General features: G+C 36.2%; 1 protein-coding gene across 1 annotated transcript; it reads right to left on the bottom strand.

Annotated features, from left to right (window-relative positions):
• Positions 1-986: 986 nt before the first annotated feature.
• On the bottom strand, positions 987-14111 carry LOC149811960 (transcription factor BHLH062-like). The gene is made up of 5 exons (XM_089993148.1): positions 13989-14111; positions 12621-12712; positions 9338-9447; positions 8416-8543; positions 987-2046 (listed from the first exon to the last, which is right to left on the bottom strand). The coding sequence occupies exons 2-5, from the start codon at positions 12686-12688 to the stop codon at positions 1459-1461; spliced, it is 894 nt and encodes a 297-aa protein (XP_089849274.1). The 5' UTR covers positions 12689-12712; positions 13989-14111; the 3' UTR covers positions 987-1458.
• Between the last annotated feature and the right edge of the window lie 3221 nt (positions 14112-17332).

The raw sequence follows: 17332 nt of genomic DNA, 5'->3' as shown, positions 1-17332 counted from the left end.
CAGATATATATATCTTGGTCTGATAATATGAATCAGATCTGCAACATAATGAATTGGGACTCCAACCCATACCCATCTGGGATGCCTAATATCCATTCCAAACCTAAACTTGAATCTGTCTCATCGGTTCAAGTTTGGGTCTACTTCTATACCTAATGTAAGAAACGTGACTAATTAAAACTCGATCTATTTAATGTGATCATTCAGATCCAATATATAACTCGGATAAAATTTAAATAAAGATCATGCAAAGTTTGAGACCAAACTCAGTTCATATTAGGTAGGTTTAGGTCCAGTTTTTAGACCCAATACAGATTTGGGTTTGATGAGACCAGACCCAACCCAGTTATAATCTTAAATAAGGTAACAATGGTAATTGTGAAGAAGTTCTAAGGCCAAAAAAGAAAAGTTTAGGTGCGCCTGAAGGGCAGAGTGGTGCACCTCTCGAGTTTAAGCTAAATGAGGCGAATACTCAAAAAGGTAGAAAAACTTTGGTGTTTATATTAGTTATAGGGAGGGGGTTATTTGGAAATTATACTTTTTTTCTACAACTCAGCTTTCAAAAATGTGTTAAAAAGCAGGGAGTTTTCAAAACACGCCTAAATTTGCTCAAAATAAAAAACACACCTAAGTTTTCAATATTGTTAAAAACACATCTAAACGTTTTCATGGTTAATAAAAAAAACCACAGCTTTATTACCAATAAAATTGCTCTTAAATGTGTGCGATAATTTTGATGATAAGTCAGTAACTTTATCCTGTTAACTCAACCTGTGTTGATTATAACCCAACTTAAATGGAAAGAAGTGTGTTTTTGATTAACATAAATTTAGGTGTTGTTAACACCACCAAAAACTTAGATGTGTTTTTTATTATTGCAAAAACTTTAGTCATGTTTTCGAAAAATTCTCTTAAAAAGCAATATCGGAACCATAGCAGAAACTGTATAACTCAACTAATTACAATCGATCGACAAAGTCACAATGTAACATGATTAATCAGCTAAATTATCAACATTAGGTGACAAGATTTTTCATCCTTACCATGACAATCTGGTTGGGTACAATTCAAAAGGAAAGATGAAATATTCATGGTAAACTACTCAATGGAACATGGCAATTATGCCAACACATTTATCTGTACTGAAAGGGTGTAGTAACAACCAAGGGACCTAGCAAGAGTATATCTAACGCTGTAACTGCCTAAGCATCCAATCAGCTGATGATCATGATCATATATCTACCATACCATCATTATTGTCATCATCATCGACATTATGACTATCACAATTCACACATTATTGCCAAGTGTGTTATCAATCTCCCTTAACATGCCCTCAAGGCGATCCATTTCTCAGCACCAATTGCTAATAATCGAAGCCGCAGAACATATTTAAGATGATGCGAAATCGAATCACTCTTAATATTCAAAGCACACCTTGATTACTGTTCTTTATGTTCAAACAGAACCAAGCCCATTGGTAGTTTCGCTGACATCACCAGACACTTCCCCTCTGCTAGTACTCAATTGTTCTTCCTCAGAAGTTGCTCTTGGATGCTGGGTTAGGAGCCGTGATGGCCATGAGTCTGAAAGGGTGGGATACCGTGCATGTGGTCTTCTCACATTAGAGGAAGGCAACGCAAGATGAGGCTGTGAGGTATTAGAATCGCCTTCATTATTAGGTTTTGAAGAGCTCTGTAGGTCAGGATGGAGTGGGAAGACAAAGAGAGGTCTGATAACGGAAGGCACAGCTTGATCAGTAGCCAGCAGTGTAGGTCCCATGACAGAAGGCATCATTTGATTGTTCGGCGTTGTAGTAGGCCTCATTACATGTTGATGTGCTTCCACAACAGGTGGCACTATCTGATCATTCAATGATGACAGGACTGCTGGGCCTACATTATATGTTGTCGTGGAAGATGGTACCTCCCTGGAATTGGTCCACGCTTCTGTCTGAATCCGCTCTTGTAACTGAGTTTGCAGTTTCTCAATCTCGGCTTCCAGGATTGTGTTTTCATCACTAAGTTCATTCTTCTCTTCAATGATCTGCTCGGAAATAAAGTTATCATGCATTCACTTGTTTGTACTCAACCAAAAAACGAAAAAGAAAAAATCATGCATACACTTGTGCATTTTGCTTGAGCAAACTGGGGCACCTTTCAGATTCTAAATTCCCTTTCTAGGACAGGTAGGAATGAAACGAAAATAAGACAGTTTACCATCAGATTGTAATGAAGAGGGGCGGAAGCACCAATAAAGCAAAAGACACTCTTTAAGAGTGATCACAAGAGCCAAGAACACAAACACTAAAAGTTTATACAAAAAACCAACAAGAGGAGAAAATGACTTAAAGTCATAAGTTGGATATTATTGAAGAAAGAAAGAAGAGGGTGAAAACCCAATGCCATTACAAGTGTGAGCCTTCTCTATTTATAGAGGAGGAGAGCTAAAGGAGGGACCATAAAGGGGGCTCCCTTCTAGTCGTTGGGAGCCCCAACGGTCATAAATATGATCCTTGGGGCCCCAACGACTAGATGGGTGGGGCCCCTTATGGTCCTTCAAAAAGAAAAAGAAGAAATAAAAAAAGAAAAAGAAAAAGGGGAAAAGAAAGAAAAAAAGAAAAATACAAAACCCCTATCGGGTTTTTTGTTGTACAGAAAATGAAATACATTATGTATATATACATATATGTATATACATACTTATATATATACGTATGTATATATATATAAGTATATGTATATGTATATATATATATATTTATATATACATAATTTAACATGCCCCCTCAAACTTTAAGGGGAGAAGACCGAAAGTTTGCTAAGAAGAAACATAAATCGTGGAGTTGGGAGCGCTTTGGTGATGAAGTCAGTCAGTTGATATTCTGAAGTAACGTATGGTAATGTGATAGTTCCTCTGAGATATTCGTCTCGAACATAATGGCAATCCATTTCGATATGCTTGGTCCGCTCGTGAAAAGTATGATTGCTTGCAATGTATATGGCACTTTTGTTATCACAGCAGAGCTTGGTGGAAGAGAAAATGAGGACGCCCATGTCACCAAGGAGACTTCTGAGCCATACGATTTCCATAGTTGTCATTGCCATGGCCCGATATTCAACTTCAGTGGATGATAGTGAGATCTTCTGCTCCTTGCATCTCCACAAAATGAGATTCACTTAAAAAAATGCAAAGACCAGTAGTTGAGATACGATCATTGGGATTTCCTCCCCAGTCAGCATCAGTAAAAGCAGTTAACTCAAGAGATGAGGAACAAGATAAGAAGAGTCCCTTGGAGATGGTATTTTTGATGTATCGCACAATTCTCATTACGGCTGCCATATGAACTGAAGTAGGTGCATGCTGAAACTGGCTTGCTGTATGAACCGAATGAGCTATATCTGGACGGGTGATGGATAGATAGGTGAGGGATCCAATTAATTGACGGTAGGGGGTTGGATCCTCAAGAAGAACACCATCCTCAAGTCGCAGTTTTGCATTGATAACTTCGGGAGTCTCAACTTTCTTTTCATCAGATATTCCTGAGTTGGTACAAATGTCTGCAGCTAATTTCATTTGAGATAGGATGTATACTCGCGCAGAATAAGCTACTTCAATTCCTAAAAAATATCTCAAGTATCCAAGGTCAGACATATCAAAAGTTTCTTTTAACATAGACTTTACATCATTTACCCCCTTTTTGTCACTCCCAGTGATGATCATATCATCAACATATAACAGAAGAATAACAATGAAGTCACCTGTCTTCTTAACAAAAAGAGCAGTGTCAGTATAGCAAGAAGTAAATCCTAAATTGATTAATACATTATTAAACTTGTCATACCAAGCTTTAGGAGCTTGCTTAAGTCCATATAAGGCCTTTTTAATTTTTTAAATTTTTTCATTTAAATTCATACCTGGAGGAGGTTCCATATACACTTCTTCATTTAAATTTTTATTTAAAAAGACATTTTTGACATCAAGTTGAAAAATTGGCCATTTTTTAATAGAGGCTATTGCAATAAGAGCTCGAACACTAGTCATTCGAGCAACTGGGGCAAACGTTTCATCATAATCTACCACATACTCTTGGGCATATCCTTTAGCTACTAACCTAGCCTTATATCTTTTTAATGAACCATCACTCTTTGTTTTTACTTTAAAAACCCATCTACATCCAATGGGTTTCTTGCCATTGGGTGGATCAATGATTTCCCAAGTTTGTGCTCTTTTAAGTGCATTAAGTTCTAGTTCCATTGCTTCATTCCAATGAGCATATTGTTTAGCATCATTGTAATGAGATGGTTCATGAAATAAGTGAAGAGCTAGTAGACATGTTCGAAAATTTGGAGAAAAAGAATCATAAGATACAAATCTATTTGGTACTTTAGAGATACGATTTAATCTTCTTTGAGAGGTTTCTTCAATCGACTCACTTTGAGAGAATTTTTCAAGGGCACAAGGTGGATTTCTTTCATTCCTTCTAGAGTAGACTTGGGTTTGTCTTGATACATTTTCTTCTAAATTTTGGTCATCATTTGGATGTTCAAAATGATCTTCTATGAGAGGTTCACTGGGATCAACATGATCATCTATGATTTTTTCTTGAGGTAACAAGTCAAATAAAAAAGAATAATCAATATTTTCATTTGGTTTATACGAAAAAACATTTTCTTCTTCTAGAAATGTGACATCTTTTGAGATATAAAGTTTGTTTTTGAGTATGTCAAAACATCGATAACCTTTTTGTTTTTCGCCGTATCCTAAGAAAATACACTCAATAGCCCTAGGAGAAAGTTTATCATTTTTGTGAGTTAGAACAAAGCATTTACATCCAAAAATTCTTAGTCTTTTATAATCGGGAGACATTGTAAAGTTTTTCAAATGGAGAAAGATTTTTCAAAGAAGATGAAGGGGTTCTATTGATAAGGTATGTTGAGGTTAGAACCGCTTCGGCCCAAAAGGATTTTGGAATATTTTTTGAAATTAATAAGGTTCTTGTGGTTTCTATTATGTGTCTATGTTTTCTTTCCGCAAGACCATTTTGTTGCGGAGTGTTGGGACAAGAACGTTGATGGCAAATTTCATTTTCTTTTAAATAGCTTTGAAATTCATTGGACATGTATTCTCCTCCCGAATCGGACCTAAGAATTGATAGATTTCCTAAAAATTGATTTTTGACCATTGCATGGAAATCTTTAAAGAAGGTGAACACTTCGGATTTGCGACTTAAAAAGTAAATCCAAGTAAATCGAGTGAAGTCATCAATAAAGACTACATAGTACGAAAATCCTCCTTTGGATAAAATAGGGGAAGGTCCCCATACATCGGTATGAATAAGTTCAAAAGGTCAAGTGGTGAAATAATTTCTTTGAGGGAATGGAATAACTTTAGATTTCCCAAAAATGCAATCTTTACAGGTTATATGTTTGTCTTTACAAGTATTGTCCAAAAAAAGAAAAAGAGACATCTTTACAAAATTTGGATGACCAAGTCTCTCATGCCAAATTTCAATACTTTTGTCCTTTATAAGATTGCAAAAAGACTTTGGAGGTAGAGTCAAAAAGTCCATAAAATAAAGATCACCCCTTCTATGGCCTTGCCCAATTAGCTTCCCTGACTAGAGATCCTGCACGGTGCAATCTTTGGGTGAGAAAGAGACTTGGCATCCATGATCGGTGATTTGGGAAACGGAAAAAAGATTTAGATTAATCTTTGGAACAATTCTTACTTTAGGAACGAAAAAGTTTTGAGAATTTTTAAAATCAAATGTTCCAATACTTTCAATTTTTAAAGATGTCCCATCGGCCGTTGAAACATAAGAAGATATGGGTTCGAAAAAAACATTAGAAAGAGAGTTTTTATGAGATGTCATATGAAAAGAAGCATCGGAGTCTAGTATCCACATACTTGGAGGTGATGAAGAATAGACGATGGCGGCTCCGGATGTTGAAGAAGAAGTCTTGAGAAGATGTTGGAGAACTTCGGAGATATGATTAAGAGTTTCTTTGATATCTCCCTCTTTGGTACTTTCTTCTTCCTTCTTTGGAGAATTTTCTCCAACCGCGACCACTTTTCCCTTAAGCTTTGGACAAACCGGTCTAATGTGTCCCGGTTCATTACAATAATGGCAAATCACTCTCTTTCTAGACCCATTATTTTTGTTAAAGTGAGGAGGTCTATACGCTTTTACATTTGATTCGGGCCTAGTAACGGCCAAAACTTCATCACTCTTAATGCTAAGGCCAAGTCGAGTTTCTTCTTGGCATATTTCGGCAAGGGCATCTTCAATGGGTAAGGCTTTACATTTATGGAGAAGGGATGCCCTAACTTGTTCAAATTCCGGTCGAAGACCATGGAGAAATTGGAAAAAATGCTCCTTTTCAATTTGTTCCCGTCTCAACTCAATATCTTTCGGAGCCACCCATTTAGGCTCAAGAAGAACAAGTTCATCCCAAAGAGGGGTTAAAGAGCTAAAGTAGTCCCGAACACTCATATCCATTTGTTTAGTGGAATGGATTTTTTCTTGACAAAAAAATTGTCTAGCAAGATCCTTTTGGGTATACATAACCTTAAGGAAGAACCATGCCTCATTGGCTCTTCTAAATTTAGCAATATTAGCACAATTTTTGAGGTCCACATTGTTCATAAACCATGCCAAAAATTTGGCATGGTTACTTTTCCAATCCTCAACTTTGGATTGATGGTCATTGATAGCTTTGATGCGCTCATCGCCATCTAAAGCTTTTTCAACCTCATTTTCAATTTTAGTGAGAACAAAAGAGGGTTCCGGAGTAGTTCCCATAACAAAACCCCAAAGTTTCTTACCTCTTAGATGATTTTTCATAGCGGAGGCCCACATAAGATAATTGGACCCATTGAGCTTAAAAGAAAGCTCAACTTTAGAATCACGTTCCATAGGTACCGAATAGTCTTCCTTTCTTCAAAAGCTTGAGAGGCACACGTCCCGAAAAAAAAACCCAAGAGAAGCCCGATCACCAACCTTGCTCTGATACCATGTAATGAAGAGGGGCGGAAGCACCAATAAAGCAAAAGACACTCTTTAAGAGTGATCACAAGAGCCAAGAACACAAACACTAAAAGTGTATACAAAAAACCCACAAGAGGAGAAAATGACTTAAAGTCATAAGTTGGATATTATTGAAGAAAGAAAGAAGAGGGTGAAAACCCAATGCCATTACAAGTGTGAGCCTCCTCTATTTATAGAGGAGGAGAGCTAAAGAGGGACCATAAAGGGGGCTCCCTTCTAGTCGTTGGGAGCCCCAACAGTCATAAATATGATCGTTGGGGCCCCAACGACTAGATGGGTGGGGCCCCTTATGGTCCTTCAAAAAGAAAAAGAAGAAATAAAAAAAGAAAAAGAAAAAGGGGAAAAAGAAAGAAAAAAAGAAAAATACAAAAGTGAAAAAGTACATGGTAATTTACCAAAACACCCCTATCGGGTTTTTGGTTGTATAGAAAATGAAATTCATTATGTATATATACATATATGTATATATATACGTATGTATATATATATAAGTATATGTATATATATATTTATATATACATAATTTAACACAGATCACTTGCTAAAACTATTTAACACATGACCAAAAAGTAAAAAATGTCTAATTATCTTGAAAGAATGGATCTTCAAACAGCAATGCTTTTCATGACTTGAAATTCTCTTACAGTTCCAATGCAATCTCCCATTGCTTTTAGGTTAAAGAAACAAAAGAATACCCAGAATATCTTGCTCTCGTACATAAAGACAAGAATGTCTAGCAAATTGTTCAATCAAATAACAAAAGTAAAAAGCCAAGAGAAAGAGAAGAAAGAACTCCTGATTGACAAACCTGTAACTTTTCTGGAAAAAACTATATTAAAACAAGTCACATTGAATCTCTCATGTTTTTTTTTAACAAGAATCTTGCAGGCAGTGAAAATCCTAATAGCATCACAAGAAATTCAAAACCTCACCTATTTAAGGTACATCTTAATTTTAACATTGCTTATTTCTGTAAATTTTCAACTTGATTTTAATATTTTTTATTTTTTAAATTTTTCATAAATGTTTATATATTTGTCCTTATATTATTTAACTATAGATAAACTGAGATTTTCCCAATACTTCCCAAAAATGCAATTTTTTATTTTATCGTGAGATACTCTTGATAAGAAAGTCCTGAGAATGAGATTCATGAATATGGTCAAGACTGGGCAAAAAGATCATGCAGAATAGTGGCTTCTTGGCCCTTGACAGAAAATTGGTTATCTTAATGCTAATGAAGAAACAGGTTAACCACTCAAAATGTGAAAAAGTGTCTCCAGTTTAGGAGGAGAAGGATCTCACAACAAGTCATATTTCTGAATGTGTAACAAATAAAGGAAATTTTGGTTGGAGGAGCTTACATAGCGAGACTCTGTCAAAAGGGCTGCATTTTCCCTCCTTAGATGGCCTACTTGAGTGAGCAAATCCCGCAAAATTCGTGTGGAATCTCCCAATATTGAAGCTTTTCCGTTGTTTTGTCGAGATGGTTCTGTGAATACAAATGTACTTGATTTTTAATTTACCAATATAACAAGGCATTGAAGTCATGACACATCATATGAATCCATATGATTCTGCAGGTTCTGAGTAAGTACAACAAGAAGTTAGAACAAGTTCTGATACATAGATAAAATAGCAGGATATTGGCAGGGCTTAAGATAGAGGTTCACTCTCCGGCCTATCTGGTTCCCAACAGAAAAAAATCTCTGAAAGAAAGCATGAGTAGTGAGTAGATACATTCAGAAGTGGCAAATACGTCATTGGTAAAAATGCTGACTGACAATCAAAATAACAGTAAATTACATTTGTTTCTTCAAATATACAGTCCCTTGTTTCTCAGATAGAATGCTACCCGATAAACTTTTGTGGACCACAAAATGGGACATTCAAGCAGCTCCATAATACTTTCGCAATTCTCATGCCACAATCAATGCCCTACACCCCAAAAATCTGCTACCACATAATTTCAGAGATAATATTGATGTAGAAGTCAATAGACATACGAAAGATATTAAGCTTTTTTTTTATTCGATTAATTGTCTAAAAAATGCACATAACTAGTAACAACATTCAAGCCCTTTTCCCAAATGAGGAGGATATCAGTAACTTTCAAATTAAACAAAGCTTATATCTTTTGTTGCCATTTTATACCAGTTCTTTCCATTTCCAGGTCTAACAAAGCAATAATTAAGCAGATGACATCAAACAGTGAAAATAAATACTGCAGTATCATACACAGATAGACCATGAAGAATTTGCCATAAGAGCATAAAACTAAATTACCTAGGGCATGACTCAAGTCAGAAAAGAGCTCATTCAAATGGTCTCGTTTCAGCTTCTCCCTCTCAGCTTTGTGAATTTTCTTTGCAACCTTACCAGTGCTCTTGCTTCTTCTACAATATATTGAGATTTCAAGTTCAATATTTAAGGCAGGTTAACACACATGTATGCCATAACTTGAAGTACATGTAAAACAACATGTGAACATATTAAACTGTTTTCCTAATCTAAAGAAAAGTTGTTCCATCGACCAAGAAAGATACAGAACTACAAGGATTGGCATATTCAAATAATACTCTTCTTAGCAGGCACGGACAGTAACAAAAGTGTGCCCTAACATCTGCAATCATCTAAAAGCACAAATACGATGTAACTATTTGCACAATGGAGCAGTTCATCTTAGGAAATTTAACTGTAGATCTCTTTATGGTGGGACATGATTGTGACCAGAAGTCTAGATCCTGGGCTCCCTTGCACTGATTCTCTTAGTCCAGCAAACTGTGACCCATGTCCTACATAGACATGCATGTGTGTACTCTGACAACCAACTAACTATAGCTTGTTGGCTGGACTCTCTCTCTCTCTCTCCACACGTGCATGCACATACACCAAAACAACCAGCCGGATGCCACCAACCACTTTGCGCATAGCCAGAACTAAAACAGCAGAACAAGCACATCTAATGGCTCCTATGACCACAGAAAACATATTATGAAACAAATGGAGCATGAACTTGAATTTCTATTAACTTAAATGTAAAAAGTACACCAAAAAAGTTGCATTAAACATTAATAACAGATGCATCTAATCCCTACAATAATGTAAATCCAATTCAAAGAATGAAGAATTTTCTTTACCCACCTTTTCTTCACTTTTTTTCCTTATATCAAATCAATCAATAACTCAATAAAAATGAAATTATTTTAAAAGCAATATATTTGACTTGTTATGCATAATATCTTTAGCTTAATTTGTATCGGTCTTAATTCTGCCCTGCAGTCGACTGGTTTTTCCTGCACAAGATTGCCTAAGGGTTATGCTTTTTCGAATCCAATCATAGATGCGATTTGGGTCATACTTGTACTCTTTTTTCTCTTAGCCTTTGTGTAGCAAGCTGATGTAAGTTTTCAATGAGACACTTGATACTGCGATAGAGATTCACAACTTATTGAAAAAAAATATATATTTTACCACTTAATAAGAAAGATGAGATAAGTAGGGAATCAAGACAAGAATGCATTATTCAAACATTGAACATTTTTCAATAGACTCCATGAATTTGGATCACCTCATTTCTTCAGTTTGACCATCCATGGAGCACATACTGCATTCTGATTCCCAACAATCAAATTGCATTGTAGGTTATAATGAGATCACTTAAATTCCTGCTAATTCCTTTCTTTTCTAACAACTACTTCATTACTTGGTATCCAATTTGTTCCTATACCTTATTATTATCACAATTTCTAAAGCAGCAACAACAATTAATACCTACCACAGTATCTTCACTGCTACTATTGACAATAAAGTTTAGCAGGAGGAGCTCCAAAAAACCCAAGGTAAAATTTTTCTACATAATTCTGCATTTTTTTTCTACAGGTCTACTTTATAAGTCCCTATAAAGCATCACACAGTTCATAAGTGTAATGTGGTGAATGCTTTATATTTAGTGGATAATTTCTAACCTGTTCGTCTTCATTTTTTTGTCATTTCACTGCCAATAGCATGACTTTTGGTCATCTATTTTCATTTTTAGTTAAAGATTTTTGCTTAAATTGTTGCATGCTATTGCTCTGACATATTTTTTTATATGTAATGGAATATGAATTTACACTACATTTCATAGATTTAGAAGATTTTTCTCACGCAGTGCTCTCTCCTAGCCAGCAACTTTAAATATGATCTGGCTTTTACTTTGTTTGTTTTACAATTTCTATACTTTTTAAATCCATAGTTTTTCTTATGTTCATTAAAATTTGTTAAACATGATTTCCAAACATATATTGGCTTAAAATCTTAAATCTTGTACCTGATTTGAGTGACATCATCTAATTTTGTTCCTTTCTCTATATGTTTTGGAAAGAAACATATAAAGAAAGGAACAAAATTAGGTTATCTCACTCAAATCAGGTACAAGATTTAAGATTTTAAACCAATATATGTTTGGAAATCATGTTTAACAAAAATTTAATGAACATAAGAAAAACTGCATGAGTAACCATGTCACAAAGATATGCTGATACAAGGATATTTGACCCAGGTTTGACTTGAAAGTTTGAAATTCTTTTGGAAATAGGACAGAACACAGATTTTTTAGTTTTTAATCAATAAAAGTTTTTTCCATATTTTAATATAAAAATGTATTTTTGTTGAAATAATATTAAAAAAGTATTAAAAGAATAAAATAACAGCGGTACATGTTAGTGTCTGTACCAGTGTGTCTGATCAAAACACCAAGGAAACGTGGCAAAATGGCATGTCCCTGTGACATAGATGAGTAATCAAAGTTGCAGGGTTATGCCATTTTGATTCTCATGATTAACGTGGTCAATTATTTCCTCTTCTTCAGCAGTCATTTTGGGCACCTAACATTTGGTCAATAGGTGACAAAATGTCCAAAATGGTGTTTGCTCTGTCACATGGATACAGCTGTAGTCTGTAGACATGGGGACATGGCCATTCTGGTGAAGTTTTTATTACATATGGGGATGCAGACATTTTTGCAAAAAATAAACATACTCTTCATAACTAAAAGTGTGATCAACCGGTAAAAAGCTTATTTCCATGCAAAACCAAAAACATTAAAACAATATGTCATTTTTCAAAAGTTGGGTACAGATGAAGTCTCTATTCACAAACAGAAGAAAGATAAACCTGTCGATGTCTTTGCTCTTTACTTATGGAAATAGAAAAGACAAATATTGTCCAAACCACATTGTCATAGAGAAAGCAATTGTGACAATTTCTGGATCCATTAATGTTCCATTAATCAATATATAAGGGTGTAATCTTGGTTTACATATTAATGTCAGCCCTGAAAAGCTTAAAGCATACACCATTGCAAGGAGAATGGCATGATGTAGTTTTTATTTTCATTGGTTTCTATTTTCACATTTTCAGCATTCATGTCTACTATACAAAGCTTAGTCCAAAGAGAAAAAGGACAGTGCCACAGTGAATGCAGAAAGTGTTTCCAATACCTCCAACTAAATGAATTCATATCAGATTCTGGACAAAACCTTTAAATAAACGCTAAAAGTGCCAGAAAAAGCCCGAAGAAACTGACCTTTCAACTGAGTCTTCATCTACAACATTTGTTTGGTTAGCCATTGGTTTATGAAAATCTGAATCCATAATCTGTCCCTTCAACAGCCTCAACTGCATAGCCCATGAAGAAAGCAAAATCCAAAGTGAGGACACACACAGACAAAAATGGACAAACACATGGAAAATTATGCTATGGTCTGAGTTGACAAAACAAAGCAATTTGAACATTAAGATTATCTTAAGCACGCAATGCTCGTACTATGCAGCGTCAACAGGAAAGTTGAATCAGCAGAATTGCACCATGTCAACCAAGGGTTCTCATGCTCGAATCCTTCTGGCGACCATGCCCAGCTTAATAAAGATAAAAATGAAATTTCCTCAATCTTTAACAAAACGTTTAGTAATTAGAACCGCTCCATGTGAGATTGACAAAATTAAAAGAAAAAAAAAACACTCAAAGGCCAAAGGAGCTAAAATTTTCCCTGTATTTGACAAACCACAGGAAAAAAACAACGGAAGAACCAAAATAAAAGAGGGAATCCTTTTCAAAGGCTTCAAAGCCACAATGAGATTCTAAAAGAAATCCACAGAACTCCATAGATGCAACTTAGAAAACTAAATGCATAAGCCCCACATCTGAAAGCCCTACCAATTTGATAAGAAACAAGGATCAAAAGAAAATTAGAGAATCCCCTCAGAACTCCCAAAACAAAATTTGTCTACGTAGCTCAATCAATGCCGATGATAAGTCAGAAAAAGACAAAGACTGATCTACAGATCCAAGTGAGACAACGAAAAAGGAAAAAGGAAGCATTAAAAAATAACTTGACAAAACACACACACACACACACACACACATACAAGGCAAAACCACCGAAAGGAAGAAGGTCAACTCCTGCCTGTAGACAAGATTCATCAGATGCAAACCCTACCGATAAGATCAAAAGAAGCAAACACATCCAAAATCTCATCATCATAAATCCAAAACGACCAAACATCAATTCGCAAACAAATTTTTTTTCACAGAAGTTCTCGAACAAATTCAATTGGCCAAGATCATCTAAAGATTAAAAAATAAAGCAAAATTCCACAAAAAAATGGAAGAAAAATAATCCATAAAGCCCTAGGGATGTGATCTACAGCGTATTAAGAAAAAAAAAAGGAAGAATCTACGGATAGAATACGAATCCAGAGGAAGAGATTCGTCCCGAAAAGAAAAAAAAAAAACTCCCAAGATCGAAACCCTAATTCCCGATGTCTAAACAGCAGAAAAATGGAGAAAAACCCGGGAAAACTGGACGGATAATCTCACTTGACCAAAAATTCAAGGGAAAAGGTCTGCATAATTAACAAAAAAAAAAAAGACAGGAAAACTTGAGGGCGTTACCTGATTATTTCCTGATCCTTCGATCTGAAGGACCTTCGGAACAAAGGGGAAACGAATTTATTTGTTTATTTTCCTTTTTTATTAATAGAAACGAAGAAAAGAAATTTGATGAATTAAGATCAAAGACAAGAGGAAGGGAAGCAAGGAAGAAGAAGGCGCGAAAGGGCGACGGCGCGCGTGTGGCGACCGTCGGCCTCTCCTAGAGGTGCGGGTGGACGGCACGTGCGCGGCACGAGCCGGGTACGCTACGCGGCCCAACCCCACCCCTCTCTCTCTCAAGAATTATCCACGGTCGGGTATGATCTGACACCGTCTAACAGGGTCCGGTTGCTCACTGCGACCCGATACCGAACTAGATCGGATCTGGTTGTGCACTCGACCCGATGCCGACCCAGATAAGATCTGGTTGTGCACTGTCACCACTTTTAACAAATATTTCCTGATACAGACCAAATTTTACATGATATTCCATGTTAGGTATCATGTTGATGAAATTCTTGATGCATACACAACTTTTCCTTCCAATAGCCAAATAAGGACCTGTTGTAACCTATGGTTAAACTCAACTACTTAACCAGGGTTAGATACCTTAAATTGTTAAAAATGACCTTTACTGCTTCTTTTTCTCCAGTCCTCTTTTCTTGTTGCGTTCAGCCAAAGGGTCTGATTATTTTACAGATTTGGGTATGGTTTGTGAAATTTCATATCAAAGCCAAGTCGGACTCATCAAGTTCTCATTAAGATTTGTGATTTTTCAATATAAAAAATAAAAAATATTATTTTATCGGGTATGGACCGGGTATAGTTGGTATATATATTTTTTATGGTAAATCCCATTGAACCTGAATATAGATCCACAACTAGCACCTCTAAATCAGATTTGGGTTCGGATTTACCTGAGTCAGAACCAGGTCCGACCTGTTGACAGCTCTAGATATGATCTGATACAGACCTGACTGGATCCGGTTGTGCACCGACTCTCTCTCTCTCTCTCTCTCTCTCTGACAAGTATGGCTGATATTTTGAAAATACTGATACCATACCCAAAAAATATGATATTTTCAGACCAGAAGTGGACCTAGTACGAGCACCTCAAAGTATGATAGGGTCCAGATACACAGGGACCAAATGAGGTCCAATCCGATGACTCTTGATCTCTTCTATTGATTGGCTGGGTCTGGGTTGGATATCATATTGAATCACATCAGTTTGTCTGGGCTTTTTAGTAGTTTAGGGATGTTGATAGATCGAGCATGGTTCCAAAATCCAACCGATAGGTTACTGTTTGAATGGACATGGACAGCCTTTCTGGATGCGATTAAATAAACGGGTCAGGACTGGTTTTGGCTCATCACCTCTCAATGCAATTATGATACCATGACCATGACCGAAAACGCTCTTTGATTAGGGATGCACACAGAATGGATACTGTTGGATCATGGTTGATCACAACACAAATCTGAATTTTAAACAATAAATCCAGATCCAAATCCAAGTTCTAACAAAACCCAGCGAATTGCATAGATGAATCCAGATTTTTGAATCTATATGGTACAATGGATCTGATTTGAGGGAAAAAAAATAAAAAAGGATGAAAACAAGCTGTGCACATATAAAAGTATAGACTGAATTGACTCGGATCTAAACATAGATCTGATAGAAAATCGGCATGGATCCAAATCCAAGAGAAAGTGCACATAAATAAGTCCAAATGTGGTTCAGATGCATGTTATGATCTTATTTTAAGGTGCATATCCAAGTCAGTCTCTGATACTCCAAGTATCCAAGGAATGGAAACGGGTTGGGTATGGGATGGGTCATAATTGGTCGGATGAGTTGGTCTAGCTCCAAATGACGTTCTAATGATATGCTGATGATACGAGTGCAGATTGAGAACACACCAAATATGGATTGGATCATATTTCGTTCTGAATCTGGGATTTCATATATAGTGGTTTTTGGATTTGAATAAGATGCAAGTAGCTATAGTACCGGATCCATTCGAAATTAAGCATTTTCTGAACAGAAAAGGTTAAATGGGTCTGGACAGACTATGTTACCGTTGATCACAACCACAAACCATGTTGCAGCAGTTTAATCATAACACATTTTCATGAATTGTGATGAGTTTCCACAGCACATTTTCAGCGGTTGGGCTTGGGTTAGGTATCTAGGACTAAGTTAACAATCAAAAGCAGGTCAGGTTTTGTTTGGTTCTTATAGAGTTTTAGGAGAAAATTTAGTTCTCTCAAACTACTACACAGAAAAATATCTGATTTTAGGACAAGGCTCTAGACACATTCCAGGAGGTCCTGTCCAAATTTCAGAGCCTAACACCATTAAGGAGATATGAACTCAGGAACAAGCGACATGGTTTAGGTTTTGGACTGGGTTAGAATTGTATTTTAACTATAGGTTGTATTAGAAAAATCATTTTTTTCTATTGGAATGAAGAAAAATTCTAATTTTTGAAAAGTAGGCTAGAGACACTTGAGAGAATTTAGAGTTAAAATTTCAACACAAGTTTGATAGAAATTTGCAGTTAAGATCCAGCAGATTCTGTTTAGTCTTAGAGGCTATTTGGAACAAGTGGGTCCAAACATGGTTTTGGGCTAAGGTCAATACTTGGGATTGACTTACCAGACTTGGGCTAGGTCGAACTAGGTCTGTTACAAGGTCTTGGCTAGCTGAGAAAAGTTTGGGCTCTACAAAATTGGCTTGAAAAATTATAGCAATCTTTGATGCAGTCCACCGTATGCAAGTAGACCTTGGCTGTAACCTTTGTCCATGTTGGCGAGCTTGACCAAAAAGGTCTAGTCACTGAGTTGGGTCGAGGACAAGCGCCTAAGAGTGAGGGAAACAAGTCAAAGGGTAGGGACTTACAATGGAGGGAGGGAGAGAGAGAAGGTCATGCCCTTTAGAGAGAGAAGAAAGAAGAGAGGGTCATGCCCAAGAGAGAGTGAGAGTAAAGATTTCATTCATTTAGCATGCTCTTAAATGAGGATTACAAAGGTTATATATACGCTCAAGAGATCTATTTATACTTCTCTAAAAGTTACCTGATGAAAGTAAATAAAAATCTAAACTAAGATAAAACTTACTAAGACTTACACTAAAAATGGATAAACCTACTTGAATTAAGCTAAACTTGGATAACCTAATTTTGGCTTCACTAAAACAAGTAGTCTTCTTTGAAGTAGCTAAAATTAGTCAAGCTACTTTAGGCCAGCCCACATGTTTTTCTAATCCTCCATAAATAAGGAAAGTCATCCCCTAGGTGGGCTCCACCTACTTCTTGTTTAAACTAGGACGAGCTCACCTGTGGCTCCCACTTAAGCCTTCAA

Source organism: Nuphar pumila, chromosome 17, assembly GCF_984573655.1.
Source record: "Nuphar pumila chromosome 17, dmNupPumi1.hap1.1, whole genome shotgun sequence".
Taxonomy (NCBI): Eukaryota; Viridiplantae; Streptophyta; class Magnoliopsida; order Nymphaeales; family Nymphaeaceae; genus Nuphar; species Nuphar pumila.
This window is presented reverse-complemented; position numbering and strand designations above follow the sequence as displayed.

Coding starts and splice junctions, on each gene's coding strand:
- LOC149811960 (XM_089993148.1), bottom strand. CDS start 12,688: ATGGATTCAGATTTTCATAAACCAATGGCTAACCAAACAAATGTTGTA. Junction 9,448..12,620: donor GATGAAGACTCAGTTGAAAG/GTCAGTTTCTTC, acceptor AATATATTGTAG/AAGAAGCAAGAGCACTGGTA. Junction 2,047..8,415: donor TTTTGACAGAGTCTCGCTAT/GTAAGCTCCTCC, acceptor ATTTCCGAGCAG/ATCATTGAAGAGAAGAATGA.